The 18,354-nt window shown below is 42.9% G+C and overlaps 1 protein-coding gene and 1 long non-coding RNA gene across 8 annotated transcripts in view; one reads left to right on the forward strand and one right to left on the reverse strand.

Moving 5' to 3' along the window:
* Positions 1-16,094, forward strand: part of DOCK10 (dedicator of cytokinesis 10) — a 280,307-nt gene extending 264,213 nt beyond the window's left edge. For all 4 annotated transcript variants that reach the window (XM_030916199.1, XM_030916197.1, XM_030916198.1 and 1 more), the window contains exons 51-56: positions 2,140-2,286; positions 5,327-5,537; positions 7,092-7,282; positions 9,811-9,911; positions 10,108-10,246; positions 15,351-16,094. In XM_030916199.1, the coding sequence (XP_030772059.1) occupies positions 2,140-2,286; positions 5,327-5,537; positions 7,092-7,282; positions 9,811-9,911; positions 10,108-10,246; positions 15,351-15,467 (906 nt within the window). In that variant the 3' untranslated portion in view covers positions 15,468-16,094. The remainder of the gene's footprint in view (positions 1-2,139; positions 2,287-5,326; positions 5,538-7,091; positions 7,283-9,810; positions 9,912-10,107; positions 10,247-15,350) is intronic.
* Positions 1-18,354, reverse strand: part of LOC115893188 — a 346,813-nt gene that overhangs the window by 146,551 nt on the left and 181,908 nt on the right. For all 4 annotated transcript variants that reach the window (XR_004053132.1, XR_004053130.1, XR_004053131.1 and 1 more), the window contains exons 4-5: positions 3,320-3,473; positions 2,734-2,922 (exon numbers count right to left, since the gene is read on the reverse strand). This is a non-coding gene — a long non-coding RNA (uncharacterized LOC115893188). The remainder of the gene's footprint in view (positions 1-2,733; positions 2,923-3,319; positions 3,474-18,354) is intronic.

Below are 18,354 nucleotides of genomic sequence, written 5' to 3' on the forward strand. Positions count from 1 at the left end.
GAAGAAATTGTTCATTAAAAACATCTCTATTTAAAGCCATGGACTATTTTCCAGTTATGCCTGGTGCACATACGCCTGTTTAATATGTATGCCCTTTAAGAATTCTTTCATTCATCTGCTTATGCAACAAATAGAGTGACCTCCTCCTGAAGACCAGGCATTGTGCTAAACACTGGGCATGCAATGTTGAAGACACACTTCCTGCCTTTAGAAAGCCCAAAGTCAATTAGGGAGACGTGCAAGGAAGCAGGCGATTACCTGATTGGCAAGAATTCCACTGTGGAGTAGACCTTATTCATTCGCTTCTGCAAAGGTATAGCTACAGTACACTTAGAATACAAATTACCCTGTTAAAGATGATCCCATCTGCATGTACGAAAGTGCTTTTGAAGTATAAAGCATCATACAGATGTGAGTTTAATCAATATTCTTAGATTGTCTAACATTAACCATGAAAAAATATAGCACTGGAACACTTTGCCTATGCTTTTTTTTTTTTTTTTGAGACGGAGTCTCGCTCTGTCGCCCAGGCTGGAGTGCAGTGGCACAATCTCGGCTCACTGCAAGCTCTGCCTCCTGGGTTCACGCCATTCTCCTGCCTCAGCCTCCCAAGTAGCTGGGACTACAGGTGCCCACCACCACGCCCGGCTAATTTTTTTGTATTTTTAGTAGAGACGGGGTTTCACCATGTTAACCAGGATGGTCTCGATCTCCTGACCTCATGATCCGCCCGCCTCGGTCTCCCAAAGTGCTGGGATTACAGGCGTTAGCCACCGCGCCCGGCCGCCTATGCTTTTTTTATCATATAATTTTTAAATAGTCAAAAGTGATTTTTTAATATGGCTAAGTTTCCTTTTGACGTCCAGTGTCTTCACCTAGACCTCAAAAGCCATTTCCTTATGGGTCAACTCTACAATCAGGAGAAACCAGATATAGCCTGTAATCCCAGCACTTTGGGAGGCCAAGGTGGGTGGATCATCTGAGGTCAAGAGTTCGAGTTTGCCAACATGGTGAAATTCCATCTCAATTAAAAATACAAAAATTAGCTGGGCGTGGTGGCACACATCTGTAGTCCCAGCTACTTGGGAGGCCGAAGCAGGAGAATCACTTGAATCCAGGAGGCGGAGGTGAGCCAAGATCAGTGAGCCAAGATCACACCTCTGCACTCCAGCCTGGGCGACAGAGCAAGACTCTGACAAAAAAAAAAAAAAAAGAAACCAGATATCCTTGGGTTCTTAACTCCAAACTTAATCTGGTATTCTGAGGTCACATGTATTCCACAGGAAAAATGCTTCTGTGTCTCTTCAAAGAGAAGGAATTATAAAGATTGCTTCACTTAGTTATCTTCAGATAATAGAATCTTCCCTTCCCTCTGCTTCCAACCAGACAAATAAATTAATAGAGGCTAAAACCTACTTGCTCTTGTGGAATAAAAATGATGATATGGTTGCTATTTTTAATCCTGTAATGTCTTCCTTTTCAAGAATGTAAAAGATCTCTTAGTAAGGTAGATTGCATGATTAAGTTACATATAGCTAAGTTTCAGCAGGTCCCTGAAGTCATGTTGACGTAGAGTTATTTTTGAAATAGCAGTACTTGGGAGCGTAACACATGTAATTTGTCACGACAACTATATAAAGTCTTGTGATTTTTCATCTAAGATTATGTGGGATCCACGTCAGCCCATTTAAATAGCTTTACATGCCATACACATTCCCTATGTTAGTTTCAAAGACTTATAGAAGATCTTATTAAAAAGGATACTGACTGCTCTTTGCTGCAAAAAAAATTGCTCCATATTTCATGTTCTACCCCAAGCTACCACAAGAGGGCATGCTTCCCCCAAAATATATGCAAGTAGGTAGTACCATCGAGTTCTACAAATAGAGAAAACAGTATTTGCAAGATATTTCATGAGTTTCTTTGGCCTGGCTAGGAAATATTTACATTAATATCTGATTATAAGATGGTATTTTATTTTCTTCACTGTTTTCTCCGATTTTGAATTTTATAGGGTATTAACCAATGGATTGGATGACAACCAAAAACTATATATTTTTTAAGTAAATGGCTTTTTGTTTTGCTTTTGGTTTATGACTAGCATTCTCTAATAAATTTGTGGTTCATTATGTTCCATAGGGCTTTTTTGAAGAAGAAGAAGGTAAAGAGTATATTTATAAAGAGCCTAAGCTGACAGGTCTGTCTGAGATTTCCCAAAGACTACTCAAGCTCTATGCAGATAAATTTGGAGCAGACAACGTGAAGATAATCCAGGATTCCAACAAGGTAGAGGAAAATCAGTTTTCATGCAAGTACTAACAATTGACTGAGTTTTTTATTCTTTAACCACATTAAGTTTTCATTTTCTGCCTGATGATGCAAAGTAAACTACTAAAACGATTTTAGATGTTTTGTTTGTTTGCCTATTGGTTGGTTAGTTGGTTAGTAATTTGAGGGGAGAAGAGTCAAAAACATTATATGTGTTTATTTGGGTAACTTTTAAAAAGATCTGAGTAAATTCTCTATGTCTCCATTGGTTATTTGCATTTGAATAGCAATCAAACCCTTAAAGTAATTGGGCTCAGTGGTGGAACTGGAGAAAACAGCAAATTGAAAATATTTATTCTGTCAGGGAAGTCTTCCTAGGCATATTAGTCAGGGCTCTCTAGAGGAACAGGACTAATAGAATAGATGTATATATGAAAGGGAGTTGATTAAGGAATATTGACTCACACGATCCCAGGGTGAAGTCCCACAATAGGCCATCTGCAAGCAGAGGAGCAAGGAAACCAGTCTTGTGTCCCAAAACATCAAAAGTAGGGAAGTTGACAGTGCAGCATTCAATCTGCGGCTGCAGGCCCGAGAGCCCCTGGCAGATCACTGGTGTAAGTCCAGGAGTCCAAAAGCTGAAGAACTTGGAGTCTGATGTTAGAAGGCAGGAAGCATCCAGCACAGGAGAAAGATGGAGGTCAGAGATTTAGCCAGTCTAGTCCTTGCACATTCCTCTGCCTGCTTTTATCCTGGCTGTACTGGCAGCTGATTAGATGGTGCCCACCCAGATTGAGAGCAGGTCTGCCTCTCCCACCCAGTTCACTGACTCAAATGTTAATCTCCTTTAGCGACACCCTCAATGGACACACCCAGGAACAATACTTTGCATCCTTCAATCCAATCAGGTTGACATTTAATATTAACCATCACACTAGGCCACACCGATTTTGAAAGCTGTCCCCTATAATAGAGGCAGACTTGCCAGTTACATTACATTAACCTTTGAACATTGTTACCCTCCTCTTGGCTCCAGAAAGCAAATACTTACCTCTTCTTCTAGATTACTCAGCATCTTCTTATGCACTCTTGTTCAGTTAGCCAACTTCTATCAAATGCCTACTGAATGCCAAGCCCAGAACTGGAGATGAGGCACACAGGGTCTCTTCCTTCTGGAGCTCACAGTTCACATGGGGCTAGGGGACCTGTGCAAACAGCCAATTAAATAGATTACAATCAAGTATCACCAGAGAGTCAAAGTCCAAGTTGTACAAGGAAAGCTCAGGGCAGGGACCTCTCTTAACAGCTCATTCTTGGTTGGGCAGCATTACATAGAAGGGATGATGTTTGAGTTAGTTTGCTGGAAGCAAAGGGCATGCTGAGAAGCCCAGCACATGCAATGATGGGGAGGAATGAAAGAGGGAGATACGTTTAGAGAATGGCAGGCCTTTGAAACACAGGTTGGATAGAAGACTGTGGCAGAAGATGGAGCTGGAAAAGATGGTTTTTGCCCAATGGCATACAGTCCTATTGGGCTATAGAAGTCTTTTTTTTTTTTTTTTTTTTTTTCTGTCCTCTTTTACAAACTTAAGTTTGGAGGCATCTGGGCATGAAATCCCTGAGTCTGGGCAGAAATTTTTGTGGATGCGTTCATCATTCTCCTTCTCAGCTTGATGGCTACAGTCACCTTCCCCAGAAAGGCAGGCAGCTGGAACTACTGTGTTACCGGCTCTCCAAAGTAGAAAGTATGCACAGAGTTCCTGGGGCAGCGTGGGGGATGAGAAAATGCCAAATTTCGTATCAGAACAACTTGAGTCTTCATTCCACCATCCCACCACCTATCAGCTGATGATCTTAGATAAATTAGTTGGTCACTCTAAATACTCTATTTTTGATCTGTAAAATGCTTACAATTATACCCACCTTATAGTGTAATTAGTAGTAGCATTACAAATAAATTCAGGAGGTCCCTCAAATCTCTGGGACTGGATAGGCAGCGGATGGGTAGACAGATGGAGAAAACTGGAAGAATTTTTAAAATTCTTTGAGGTTCCATTAGAAAAGAAGCTGAGAACTCCATCTCTTCCAACTCCAAAGGAGAGCAAGTATGATTTCCCGGATCTTCTTAGTACCCCCAGCCTGTCTTCCTTGCTATTTGTCAAACTCACTCCCCAAAGCAGAGTTGATTTTTTTTAAAATGCGCAGGATGACTTGTTACAGATTAGAGAAGGATCCTGACATTAAAACTACAAAATTTTGCAATCATGTAATAGGCTCATCAGCTAATCTGCTAAATAAAACAAGGAACCTCCCTCCTTGCCACAAGCCCAAAGCCAGTGGCCCCAGTCTAGACACATGGGTAAAATCATAGAGGGACCAAAATATATTTTTTAAAGGTTTTCATTTGAATTACTCTCAAGAAGCTTGCATTCTAGGGCTGGGTGCAGTGGCCCATGGCTGTAATCCCAGCATTTTGGGAGGCCAAGACGACAGATCTCTCAAAACCCTCTGTACTAAAAATACAAAAATTAGCTAGGGGTGGTGGCACATGCCTGTAATCTTAGCTACTAGAGAATCTGAGGCAGGAATATCACTTGAACCCAGGAGGCGGAGGTTACACTGAGCCAAGATCGTGTCACTGCACTCCAGCCTAGGAGACCGAGCAAGACCCTGTCTCAAAAAATAATAACAATAATAATGAATAAAATTAAGAAATAAAAGAAGTTTGCATTCCAGACAAAGGTGATTGAACATTCATTACAGCGAAGAGAGAAAATAAAGGACTAAATAACATGCCACAACCAGGCACATCTGGAAGAGCCTCAGCTACTTGGTGAGCTGGCTCCAATCCCCCCTCTACAGACCAGGCTGCTCAAGTGCAATCCAACCTTTATTCTCTCTGTGATCCTGCCCAGCTCTGAAATGATGTGACTGCCTATTTTTCTCTAAGGGGAGAGGCACAGCCTCGTTGGTATGCAAGCTGAGGGAATGGGAGGTTCCTGCTTTCAGGAGCACTCCAGGGCACACCACTCACTTTGCTCATAATCTGTTAACACAGGTAAACCCCAAGGATTTGGACCCCAAATATGCCTACATCCAGGTGACCTATGTCACGCCATTCTTTGAGGAAAAGGAAGTCGAAGACCGGAAGACAGATTTCGAAATGCACCACAACATCAACCGCTTTGTCTTCGAGACGCCCTTCACGCTGTCAGGCAAGAAGCACGGTGGAGTGGCAGAGCAGTGCAAGCGACGGACGATCCTGACAAGTAGGTGCAGGCAGCCGAGCCACATGTGTGCACCTGTTCCATCACAGGCCCCTTTATAGGGCTGGATCAGTAGGCATCAAGAGTTATTTCAGTCTTGCAGAGAAGTACTCAAAATGTGCTAACTTGGAAATGTTTGCCAAGGAGAGATTTCCACCTCTTTATTCTCTATTAACAGAAGTCAACCAGAGGAGAAATTGTCAAAAGAGTTGCTTTGCATACCTGTTCCCTTTAGGTTGTAAGTGTGAAGGGTCATGGGGTCAGTGCCTTGGGAAAGGCTCAAGGCACTCTGAACTTTCCTCTCTGAGTCTACCTTCAACTGTTTCAGGGTTAGCAGCTCTCATCGTGTGCGTTGGGGCGACATTCTAAACCACCACTCTGGGATTCAGATTCTTCATCTGTAGAGCTAATGCAGATGTGGATCTCCAATATCCCTCCATGCGCTCTCTAGATCTATGCTGGGAGCAAGTCATCCTTTCATTTCCTCAACACACATTTAATGAGGCCCTACTAGGGGCTGGGCACTGTTCTAGGTATTGGCAACACAAATGACACATGATTCTTGCCCTCAAGGTGCTCACAGTCTGGTAGGAGAAAGAACCAAGTAAGGGAAGAATTTCAGGTGAGCAGAGCATGAGAAATGAAACAAGAGCACCCGTGGGGGCTCCTAAGGCTGGCTGCAAGGTGAGCAAGGGCATTCTGGAGGAATGATCAGTAACCCGCTTTTAGAGCGGGGCCATCCCGGATTAGGCTACAGCCTAATTAGCTAATCTAGTAGCACTGACGTCTAAACTGTGACAAGCATCTGCCTTCAGCAAATGTATCCAAAACTTTTGAAATAAAGCCACAACAAAGCTGTATCAATCTATACTATTTGGCATATATTTAGGCATTCTGTATTGTGGGTTAGTGTAGTTTTTATATGAATTACAAGTTGCTGTGGAAACTTTAATCTTTTCAGTGTTTAGAAATTCTAAAGGTTGGCCGGGTGCGGTGGCTCACGCCTGTAATCCCAGCACATTGGGAGGTGAAGGCGGGCGGATCATGAGGTCAAGAGATCGAGACCATCCTGGCCAACATGGTGAAACCCCATCTCTACTAAAAATACAAAAATTAGCTGGGCGTGGTGATGCACACCTGTAGTCCCAGCTACTCGGGAGGCTGAGGCAGGAGAATCACTTGAACCCGGAAGGCAGAGATTGCAGTGAGCCAAGATCACACCACTGCACTCCAGCCTGGCGACACAGCGAGACTCCATCTCAAAAAAAAAGAAAAAAAAGAAAAAAACTCTAAAGGCCTAAAACAGCCCTGAGAATGAGAGCCTGTTAGCAGTGAAGGCAGAAGAGCACACCAGGTCAAAGGAGTTTGGGCAAAAGCTAAGAGGTATGAGAGAGGATGGCACCTAGCAGAAAAAGTAACTCCCACACATTAAAAGCATACAGAATGGAAGGTGCCACGTGCCGTGAAATGATAGGTGATTCTCTGGTCCTTCAGGGAAACCCTTGACTCTTCACTAATCCTCAACCTTGAAATCCCTTTTGTATGGCTTTTGTGCAGCGAGTCACCTGTTCCCCTACGTGAAGAAGAGGATACAAGTCATTAGCCAATCGAGCACAGAACTGAATCCAATTGAAGTGGCAATTGACGAGATGTCCAAGAAGGTTTCTGAGCTTAATCAGCTTTGCACAATGGAAGAAGTGGACATGATCAGACTGCAGCTCAAGCTGCAAGGAAGTGTCAGTGTGAAGGTAAGTAAGCATTGCTCAGGGCTGAGATGCACATGGCCAATGAAACTGGGTGGAAAATGCCCTGGGAACTTTGTTTACAAAGAATATAAGAAACATTTTTCTGTCTGTGAGAACACCTTTATCTGGGTCTTTAAAATTGCTTTGAGTTGTCAATGTGCATTAACGTTACTCGAAACCTGTAGATATCCCTTTCTTAGGTTGAAAAAGAATGTATTGTTCCTCCACTCTGCTATCCCATCTTCTATGGATAACTGTGCTGTATATCTGTATACTAACAAATGAATTCACTAATGAAGAAACAACACATTCTTGTACATATCTGTCATTAAGGGCCTTAAAAAATTGTTCTGAAACAAATCCAAAAAAGAATGATTACTAGTTCATAAAAGGTGCATATATGTTTATCTGTCTGGCAGAGCTGTGACCGGAAGCAGCTGGCATGCTCAATGAGTGATTGAGGAGGATAGAGTAAATAAACTGTTCCCAAAAGTGTGTGCAGCATTTGGGAAAGCCAGAAAGGACTGGCATAAGGACTGGCAGCACTCAGGCGGGGTGACCAGCCTAGACCTGAAGATGCAAGCAGAGGAGCGTTAGTGGAAGCAGACAGGGGAGCTGAGGTCCGTCTGATGCCAGACAAGTAGACAGGAGTGGCTTCAGCTGGCGAGAGGGAGGCTTCTGCAAGGAGGAAGCCTGGGGCCTAGTACTCTGACCAGAGCCAGGCAGGCGAGGTGAGTAAGGCACTCACCTCGGGCACAAAATTAAAAGGGAGCCCCAAGTAACTCAGGAATAAGGCATTCATTTTTATTTATTGTATTAATAAATGGATCCTAACTATTCATAAGGAACAAAGTATTAAATTTTAAAATAAAGGAAGATCAGTAGTAGCACCCTGCACAGCTATATTGGAGCCTAAAAGCCCAAGAAGGCTGGACGCAGTGGCTCATGCCTGTAATCCCAGCACTTTGGGAGGCTGAGGCAGATGGATCACTTGAGGTCAAGAGTTTGAGACCAGCCTGGCCAACATGGTGAAACCCCGCCTCTACTAAAAACACAAAAACTAGCCGAGCGTGGTGGCGCATGCCTGTGATCCCAGCTACTTGGGAGGCTGAGGCAGGATAATCGCTTGAACCTGGGAGGTGGTGGTTGCAGTGAACTGAGATCGCACCACTGCACTCCAGCCTGGGTGACAGAGCAAGACTCCATCTCAAAAAAAAAAAAAAAAGAAAAAAAAAAGAAAAGAAAAGAAAAAAAAGCCAAAGGAAAAATTAATGCTATTGATCCTGACACTGACCACACTCTCCCCTTCCCTACCTCCCTTGTCTGTGTCCCCCATGGGCCAAGAAGGCCAGAAAGCATGAGAGCCATGGTCCTATGCCATACAGGATGACTTTCCTAGGCACATAGCTGAGTGGAAGGAAGTGGAGATTGGATCTGGAGAAGCAAAAGATGGTACACCCAGTACCAGTGACTGCATCTGCCACACTGGCCATGCCTGCTGGTCACAGGCCCCTGAAGTCAGCTTCCTTCTTCTTTTACCTTTTTCCTTCCCAAGCCTGACAGCCACATTAAAAGCTTCTATGCACTAAGGGATTTGGACTCCTGCACAAGTGAGGCCATCTATGTGCATGAGCATGAACTGAACCCAGCATTGTGCATTCATTCAGCAAATCTGATAAATGCCTCCTTGAGCCAGAATCTAAGCCAGACCATCAAATGGAACCCAGTGAAACAGTGATTCCGGGGCAGTGCCCACACCACCACCACTGTGGGTTATCCCTTCATAATAGTATGTGTTTATCTGAGTGTTAATAGAAAAAAAAACTAGCACTTCAAACATTTGATTTCACAAATGTTCAATTTAAATAAATATACTGGAGTTAACAGAAGTGAGTCTAGTTTCAAAAGCTATTAAGAAAACGGCAGATTCGGTGGGTGGGTCATGCCTGTAATCCCAGCACTTTGGGAGGCCGAGGCAGATGGATTGCTTGAGGCCAAGAGTTCAAGACTAGCTAGGACAATGTAGTGAGACCATCCTGTCTCTGGAAAAACTTTTTTTAAAAAATTAGCCAGGCATGGCAGCAAACGCCTGTAGTCTCAGCTACTTGAGAGGCTGAGGCGAGAGGATTACTTGAGCCCAGTAGTTTGAAGCTGCAGTGATCATGCCACTGCACTCTAGCCTGGGCAACAGAGTGAGACCCTGTCTCCAACAAAGAAAACAATGAAGAAAAAAAAAAAGCAGTTCAGGTAATGTGCAGATATGGCAAAAAAAAAAAAAAAAAAAAAAAATGTGAAAGGGTTGGCAAAGGACTGAAGTTTAGGAAGTTTGTCAATGAAAGGTAGAGCTCAGATTCATGCGTTATTGACAAGTTGGAGGACGGCAACTAAGTCAGGTATACAAATGAGTGGACTAGAAGGCAGGGTGTGAGATCGGAGTACCACACCACTGGTGCACAGTTGCTACTCCTTCCAACTGTGGAGAAGCTCCATGCAGAAGGTAGATCTTCCTCCACCAATTCTCTTCTCAACAGGTTAATGCCGGGCCAATGGCCTATGCACGAGCTTTTCTTGAAGAAACCAATGCAAAGAAGTACCCTGACAACCAAGTAAAGCTTTTGAAGGAGATCTTCAGGTAAGCTTCTCTTTGTTGGAATGTTCTTCCTTGAACTTCCTCAGATAGGGAGTCCTCAATCCCCCAAGAATCTATCACACCAAAACTCACTGAGGTGGCAGAGTCCATCAAGCAGCCTGACTCTGAACTCACAGTCACTGAACTCAATGCCAATTCCGAGGGCTGGTTTTTAATTTGTTTAATGCTGTTGCTAAAGGCAATTTGCAGATGCATGTGGACAGGCCCTTGACGTGAATGAGCGCCTCATCAAAGAGGACCAGCTGGAGTACCAGGAAGAACTGAGGTCCCACTACAAGGACATGCTCAGCGAACTCTCCACAATCATGAATGAGCAGGTAAGCACTCCTTGGTGCACATGCGCTATCAGTGGACAGAAAGTCCCTTTCACCCCCAATGCCAGAAGGACAGGAAAGAGGCCCTTTTCTTGCTGCAGAAATCACTGCATCAGCGCCATGTTGCTGATCCATTTTCTCTCCTGTGCACTCCACCTCTTGCCCCAAAGCAGAGGTCAGGTTGGGGAAAAATCTATAGAAAAGGATTATGAGAATCCAGATACTTTCCACAGTCCACATGAACCCTTGGTTTTTCTAGACTATGTGAGTCCCATCAAATGCTGAGGAACACTGGGTGGCATTCCCATGAGGGTTTGCTGCCACCCTCCGCCATCCCTGGTTGAGGACCGCACAACCCCAAGGCCGTGATGTGGAGTCCACAGTTGAGGGGGTCTCTGCACTATACTCAGGATGAACCCCAAGACTAGTCATGGCTGTTTGCTACCAAGACTGCCTCTGTGGCAGCGGGGCCTCCTGCAGATGTGCAGCATTCAGATAAAACTCAACCACCCACCCCACGAGCAAGTCACCTGTGATGTCTGGGATGTGTACAGCATGCTCTGTAAGGCTGCACACAAAATGTGGGCATTCAGTCATCTCAGTACTTTTTGGGTGGCTAAAAATCAACTGGTTGAAAGCCAAATGTTGCTTCCTGGCCGAGTTCCTAGAATTCATAAATACCCCCATGCTCTACCTGCACTTCAGCACCCGTGCTCCCCCCATACCCCCACGCTCTACCTGCACATCTCAGCACCCGTGCTCCCCCCCATGCCCTCACATTCTACCTGCACATCTCGTTACCCGTGCTCCTCCCCAGGACTTAGATGTGTTCTCTACAGAAAAACTGAGGGACAGAACTTGAATTAGCCTCCCAGTGGTGCTTCATACATGGTAGCCACCCACTGAATATGCATTTCCTTTGTTTTCCTTAAATGGCCTGGCATCATTAATACGATTCACAAACCATGAAGTCTGTTGTATGAATCTGTTTTTTCTAATTGCATTTCCCATCTTGCTGCTTTTCTTTTTTTCCATCTTCTTCCATCCTGATTTTTAACTCTCCATTGTAGCTAGAGAAGGAAATGGTTGACCGAGTTATACTGGAGAAAACGAATTGGCGTAGATAGGATTCCTCATGGAGGTAGTATTGGTTTGGGCTATTTGAGGGGTGATGGGAATTAAGTACTCAAGAGAGATGACTTGATAGAATGGGGAAAATCATAAATCTGGGAGTGAAATAAAAAGAACAAACAATGGATCTGAAAGTTCGGAAAGGTGGTGAAGGAATGCTTGTCTCCAACTGTCAATCACATCTGACCTAGAAACTTTGGACAAAAATGCTTTTCTCTTTTTTCCTGGCAGCTCTGTCGAGGTCCGTGTTTATACAGCTTCTGTTCCTCTGTGTCTAGTATTTCCCTCAGTACTGTAAGCAAAAGTGGTATGTTTTTCTTTCTTTATGTCTACTCTGTCCTTTGCGGCCTTCTGGTGTACCCCTCTCTTCCTAGCCATTCAATTTCTCTAGTCACCTCCGTAGTAGCTAGTACTCTCTAAGTTTTTATTTAATTAGAACAATTCCATTTCCATTTCAAGGTAGATCAATGGGGGGGAAAAGCTTTGTGATTTTTTTTTTTTTTTTTTTTTGAGATGGAGTCTCACTGTGTCGCCCAGGTTGGACTGCAGTGGCCGGATCTCAGCTCACTGCAAGCTCCACCTCCCGGGTTTACACCATTCTCCTGCCTCAGCCTCCCGAGTAGCTGGGACTACAGGCGCCCACCACCTCGCCCGGCTAGTTTTTTGTATTTTTTAGTAGAGAGGGGGTTTCACCGTGTTAGCCAGGATGGTCTCGATCTCCTGACCTCATGATCCACCCATCTCGGCCTCCCAAAGTGCTGGGATTACAGGCTCAAGCCACCGCGCCCAGCCAAGCCTCGTGATTTAAACTGAAGTTAACAACGTAACTTTTAAAATGAAAACTCATACTCCAACTTTTAAAATATATTTGAGCTGATTTGTTTCGAAAACAAAGATATGCTATACCCCAAAGTGCTAAAACAAAAATATAAAGACAAGGACCAGGTGCTTAAGGGGAGGGAAAAATCATTTCTTTTCCAGGAAACCTTTGCTAAAAGAAGCAAAACTTGACTCTATGCCTCGTGGAAACTGACACAAAGAAAAGAAACTGATGGATTGCACAGGCCTTGTTATAGAAATAGATCTGTAAAAAGATCTGTCCACAGGAAAGATACACGTCCTCCTGGTTCTGAACTTCAATGGGGATTTGTCACCTAGGTCTCCATCTATCGGAATGCCTTCACATACCTATCTATTCATGCACATATTCTGGAAACAGGTACATATAAAATCACAATGAAGAAAAAAAATTCTATTGAACACTTGAAAATAGAAACAGGCTGGGCACAGTGGCTCATGCCTGTAATCCCAACACTTTGGGAGGCCGAGGTGGTTGGATCACCTGAGGTCAGGAGTGCGAGACCAGCCTGACCAACAAGGTGAAACCCCATCACTACTAAAAATACAAAAAAAAAAAAAAAAAAAAATTAGCCGAGTGTGGTGGCACATGCCTGTAATCCCAGTTACTCAGGAGGCTGAGGCAGGAAAATCACTTGAACTCAGGAGGCAGAGGTTGCAGTGAACCGAGATCATACTATTGCACTCCAGCCTGAGTAACAAGAGCAAAACTCCGTCTTAAAAAAAAAAGAAGAAGAAGAAAAAGAAAAAAGAAACAATTAGAATGGACAGCTAGACATCAAAATATAAAAAAGAAATAGAAAAATAGAATTAATTATGTGTAAGCAAACCCAGATTTGGCTGCTCTCTGCTCAAAAGCCGAATGCTAGAAGTGAGAGTTGATGGGAGGACAAGCAGGTTTATTCAAAGAGCCAGCAAACATGAAGATGGTGATCCAGCGTTCCTAACGTGCCATCTTAACTCAGTACATATTTTAGGCGCTTTTTAAGTTAAGGGCAGGGAGAAAAGAAAGTGGTTGAAATCAAGAAGTATCTGATGACCACAGATATCTATCTGGGCACCAGCAAGGGTCTGAGGAGATTGGAAACTTCTTTGTCGTTGGTCAGGTCATGATGCTCCTATAAATCTTTAACAAAACATAGTCAGTTGTTTATGTACTTCTTTAATCCCATAGTTTTAAAATCTACGTGAGGCCGGGCGCAGTGGCTCACACCTGTAATCCCAGCACTTTGGGAGGCTGAGATGGGCAGATTGCCTGAGGTCAGGAGTTTGAGACCAGCCTGGCCAACATGGTGAAACCCTGTCTCTACTAAAAATATAAAAATTAGCTGGGTGTAGTGGCAGGCGCCTGTAATTCCAGCTATTTGGGAGGCTGAGGTAGGATAATCGCTTGAATCCTGGAGGCGGAGGGTGCAGTGAGCTGAGATCATGCCACTGCACTCCAACCTGGGTGACAAAGCCAGACTCCGTCTAAAAAAAAAAAACTACATGATTGCTGTTTTTTCAGATTGTATCAGTCCTCCAAAATGATCCCAGCTTACATGCAGGAATGGGTAAAGGCCCCATGATTAAAACTAAAAAATGTAGTTATGTTCCTCCTTCTGCTGTTTCAGCTACATATGCAATTCACTCGAAAAGTATCTAGAAAAGTATTAGCTTGGGGAGTATTTTGAATACATCTAGTTAATGAAGGAACCTTCAGTATAAGGAAAGAGACAAGACAAAATAAAGTGGATGCTACTGTGTAAAATGGAGATGTTGAGATAAAGTAGTTTGAGTTGTCACTGACCAGCAGGCAATGATTCCTTTTTTTTTTTTTTGGGATGGAGTCTTGCTCAATCGCCCAGGCTGGAGTGCAGTGGCGCGATCTCGGCTCACTGCAAGCTCCGCCTCCCGGGTTCACACCATTCTCCTGCCTCAGCCTCCCGAGTAGCTGGGACTACAGGCGCCCGCCACCTCGCCCGGCTAATTTTTTGGTATTTTTAGTAGAGACAGGGTTTCACCGTGTCAGCCAGGATGGACACAATCTGCTGACCTCGTGATCCACCCGCCCCGGCCTCCCAAAGTGCTGGGATTACAAGCGTGAGCCACCGTGCATGGCAATAATTGCTTTTATAGGTGCCAAAATTCCATACTGTTTATAATAAATAGCAAAAAAACATAAAAGGCTTCTTTGAAGCCAAAGGAATGCATATAAAGCATTCAGATTAAGCATCAGTATAAGATGCCCATTTGGAGTCTGATTCAACATTCAGTAAGAACAACAGCATACTGAAGTCAACTGTGACGATGGGTATCCAATGTAAAATACAGAGAAAGGAACAGACCCAATCTGGTGTGATGCCAAGCATAGGTATACTGCACCTGGAGTCTACTCTTTGAACACACCATCAGTCAGATTATTTATTCAGAGCTTTGTGATATTGATCATAAGGAGAATTTATTGGTAGTATAGGATGCTCTCAGCTGAGTGCTCTTTGGGGAACAGAAGTAGCGATTTTATCTTGGAAGAATAGAGATGAAGGTCATGGCACAGTGGGACAATGTGTGAAGTTAGTGGAAAAATCTTCACAATTCTTTGTACAGAAATCTCTTCTGTACAAAGATATATTTTAAAAGTGTCTGGAGTTTCTGCTGTTATTGTGCTTACACGTCATTATTTGAATCAATCTGAAAAAGTATTTTTTAGGCACACTAACATTATTTTCAAAATTAAAATCAGGTCAAGACTTTTATTTACTGTATTTCCTTTTATGCAAACATTTAAATGAGGTTTCTAATTTGGTACATGCTGACAATATAAATTATAACCTTTTAGAATAGAATAAAATCCTGGAATTACTCATATATTTTGTAAGTTTCATCCAACATTTATAAATTTATGTCAGATAGCGGAAGATGATGGTAAAACTATTTTAACTTTCACCAAAAGTTAAAGCCAGCACACCATCTTGGGGAAAAATTCTTTAGATCTACTTTGATATGTCTTTTCATAATTTGCATAAATTACCCTGTGGGGAATAAAAACCTGTATTCTGCGTTTTAATTTTGTGTTTGGGATATTAACATTAACCTCTGCATTATTTTATTTCGTTGTGTTGTTTTTTCCTGTTTTAAGATTACGGGCAGGGACGACCCGTCAAAGCGCGGAGTGGACCAAACCTGCACTCGAGTAATTAGCAAAGCAACTCCCGCCCTACCCACGGTCTCCATCTCATCTAGTGCTGAAGTCTGAGGGCTCTGCAGCATCAGACCCGCCTCTAAGAGAACTTTCTGAATTTGCAGCTGATCTCGGGGAAGATAGGTTTAATTTATTTGAAGTTTTCATGGTGTTAATATTTTTGTTTACCTCGCTAAGCTTCAGAATTTTGCCAATCTCTGAATTTGCACATTTTGTATAATTTTTTTTTTCTTTGAGCAGTGTTGATCAAGCCAAGTTGAATATTTGCCATGAAATTCCAGTGAATGTGTAGCTCAAATGCAAACCCTAAGTTTGCTGTCAGTTATTGTATGGTCAGTACCCCAGTCCTAGTACACATATTTTAAAGGTTAAAGTGAATGTTTTTGTAACATTTAAGCATATTTCAGATGTAAATAAAAGATTGTAAAATATACGGTTTTTACCAAATTTAAAAGATCCTTTTTAGTTAATACTATGACAGTACTAAAAATATATGAATAACATTTCAGATACCATTATATTAAAATATTTGTGTATGTGTACAAAAGTGTTGATAAATACTAATCTTTAAAGTTTGTGGAGTTTCTTTATTTGTAATATATGTGCTCTTAAAAGCAATGGGATGTGAAATTATGAAAGTATTTTATTGTTCATAGAAATAAAAAATACAGTTACTTTGCATTTGGTTTCCTCTTGAAGACTGGGTGCGTTCCTGAGAAAAATGGTTCTTTGGATATCTACTGAATGCAAATCTATACTCAATGCTTAGGATGCCTTGCCAAGAAGCCAAGAAAGGACTCACATCTCAGCTCAGAAGTTCCTCCAAAGATGAAATGGGTAGATCAGAGGTTTCCAAACATAGGAGAGACTTAGAATGACTTGGAGAAAATATAACGAATCCAAATCTTAAGGTTTGTGGAGGTTCTCAGAGGGGTCACAGATGTTCCATTTCTCTGCTCTAACCTTGTGGTAGGATTGCACTCTCCTGCCTCTTTTGAAGGCAAGCATGATCATGTGACTTGCTATCACCATTGAAATGTAGGCAGAAGTAACGTGTTACTTTCAGGCAGAGGCTTCAAAGCCAGTAAGCAGTTCTTCCCAGTCCCTTCCCCTGATGTACTTACTGATGTACTTGAAGCCGTGATTTACTTACCTTTGACATACTGTGTCAGCCTCGATACCCAATTAACCACAGTGAGCAAGATACACACACACACACACACACACACACACACACACACACACTCTCTCTCTCTCTCTCTCTCTCTCTCTCTCTCTCTGCTAACCCTGTTGGTCATATAGTCTTGAGTGAAAAATACCATTTTGCTGTGTTACAATTCAAGATTGTTTGTTACCGCCGTGTCATAAGCTTATCAGAGCTATGACTGACAGGTGCTGACCCAGGTTTGGGAACCACTGACATTTTCCACCTTCTGGCCCACTTCCCTTCCCTAGCGAATACTGCCTGCCATGGACCTGAACTGAGCTGCTTCTAGGTGTGCAGAAGGCAAGCTAGAGAATCTAATTTCATATTCACCTTCAGCAGTCATTCCAAAGCCCCAGACTCAAAGAAGGAGACTTTAGCTGAGTTCATCTTTCTGCTATGCAAGTCCATTGGCCATGTCAGTACTTGATGGTGAGGAGAGAGGTGAGAGGTTGGAATACATATTTAAATGTTGAGTACACAGAAGAGATAGAAAGATACTTTGGGTGAAAACTCTGATTCCTCAAGACACTTTTTATTTTATTTTATTTTATTTTATTTTATTTTATTTTATTTTATTTTATTTTATTTTATTTTTTTGAGACAGAGTCTTGCTCTGTTGCCCAGGCTGGAGTGTGATGGCACGATCTCGGCTAACTGCAGCCTCTACCTCCCAGATTCAAGCGATTCTCCTGCCTCAGCCTCCCGAGTAGCTGGGATTACAGGCATGCGCCACCATGCCTGGCTAATTTTTGTACTTTTAGTAGAGATGGGGTTTCACATTATTGGCCAGGATGGTCTCAATCTCCTGACCTCGTGATCTGCCCGCCTCGGCCTCCCAAAGTGCTGGGATTACAGGCATGAGCCACCGCGCCCAGCCTCAAGACACATTTAACTATTCTTTTCTTAAATAGATCTCACTTCTTTATTTAGAAAAGATTGCCCTGTGATGAGCTCTGGCCCAAAGCATTATTCCCAGCTTAATTCTGGCTCCAGTTCTCTTGGTTCCTGACTGTCTGGGTCAGCATCTCAGGTCTTTTAATTTCCCTGTATGTAGCTTTAGGCCACCTTAGACATCACTATTCCAGGCACCCAGGAGGACTCTGCCTCCGCTATCATCTCCCACCTAATTCCCACCTGTAGGCTCAAGTCCTCTCGCCTATGCCAATCTACCCATCTCCCATGCCCCCAGGACATAGTTGGCAATGGGTTGCCTCCAAATCTGAAAATAAATCTTTCCAAAAAACCTCCAAAGAAGTAATTGAAGATAATAGATCTTTGTGCCTGTGTCAGGTGCCAAATATTCTAATTTTTCCATCACAAACCACAGTATCTTTGAGGACATCACTGTTTTGCCCCTGACACTGTTCATAGAACAAGAATTTTAAATACAACTGCTCTAAAGAGAATCACCTAAGACCACTCTGCCTTAACAGCATTGAAACTCACCCTGCACAATCCCAACACCTTTTATTTCTTCCCTTCTCTAGAGCAGACACAGCAGACTGGCTGCTTAGCGATGGAATCCAATATGCATGCTTTATCTGCCAAACATGTAGTCTTAATTTTATTTCAATTAGGTGTCAATTTTTAAATATTAGGAGACTTTGTATAGATTTCCAGCTCCCTGGTATCTGTTGAGTGCTCAGGCCATTTAGCAGTATTGGAATCGCACTCCCCCATCACAACAATAAGTTAAAATTGAGACACTGTTGCCCCACTTACATGTGTTTTCTG

This window comes from Rhinopithecus roxellana, chromosome 14 (assembly GCF_007565055.1).
Source record: "Rhinopithecus roxellana isolate Shanxi Qingling chromosome 14, ASM756505v1, whole genome shotgun sequence".
Classification (NCBI taxonomy): Eukaryota; Metazoa; Chordata; class Mammalia; order Primates; family Cercopithecidae; genus Rhinopithecus; species Rhinopithecus roxellana.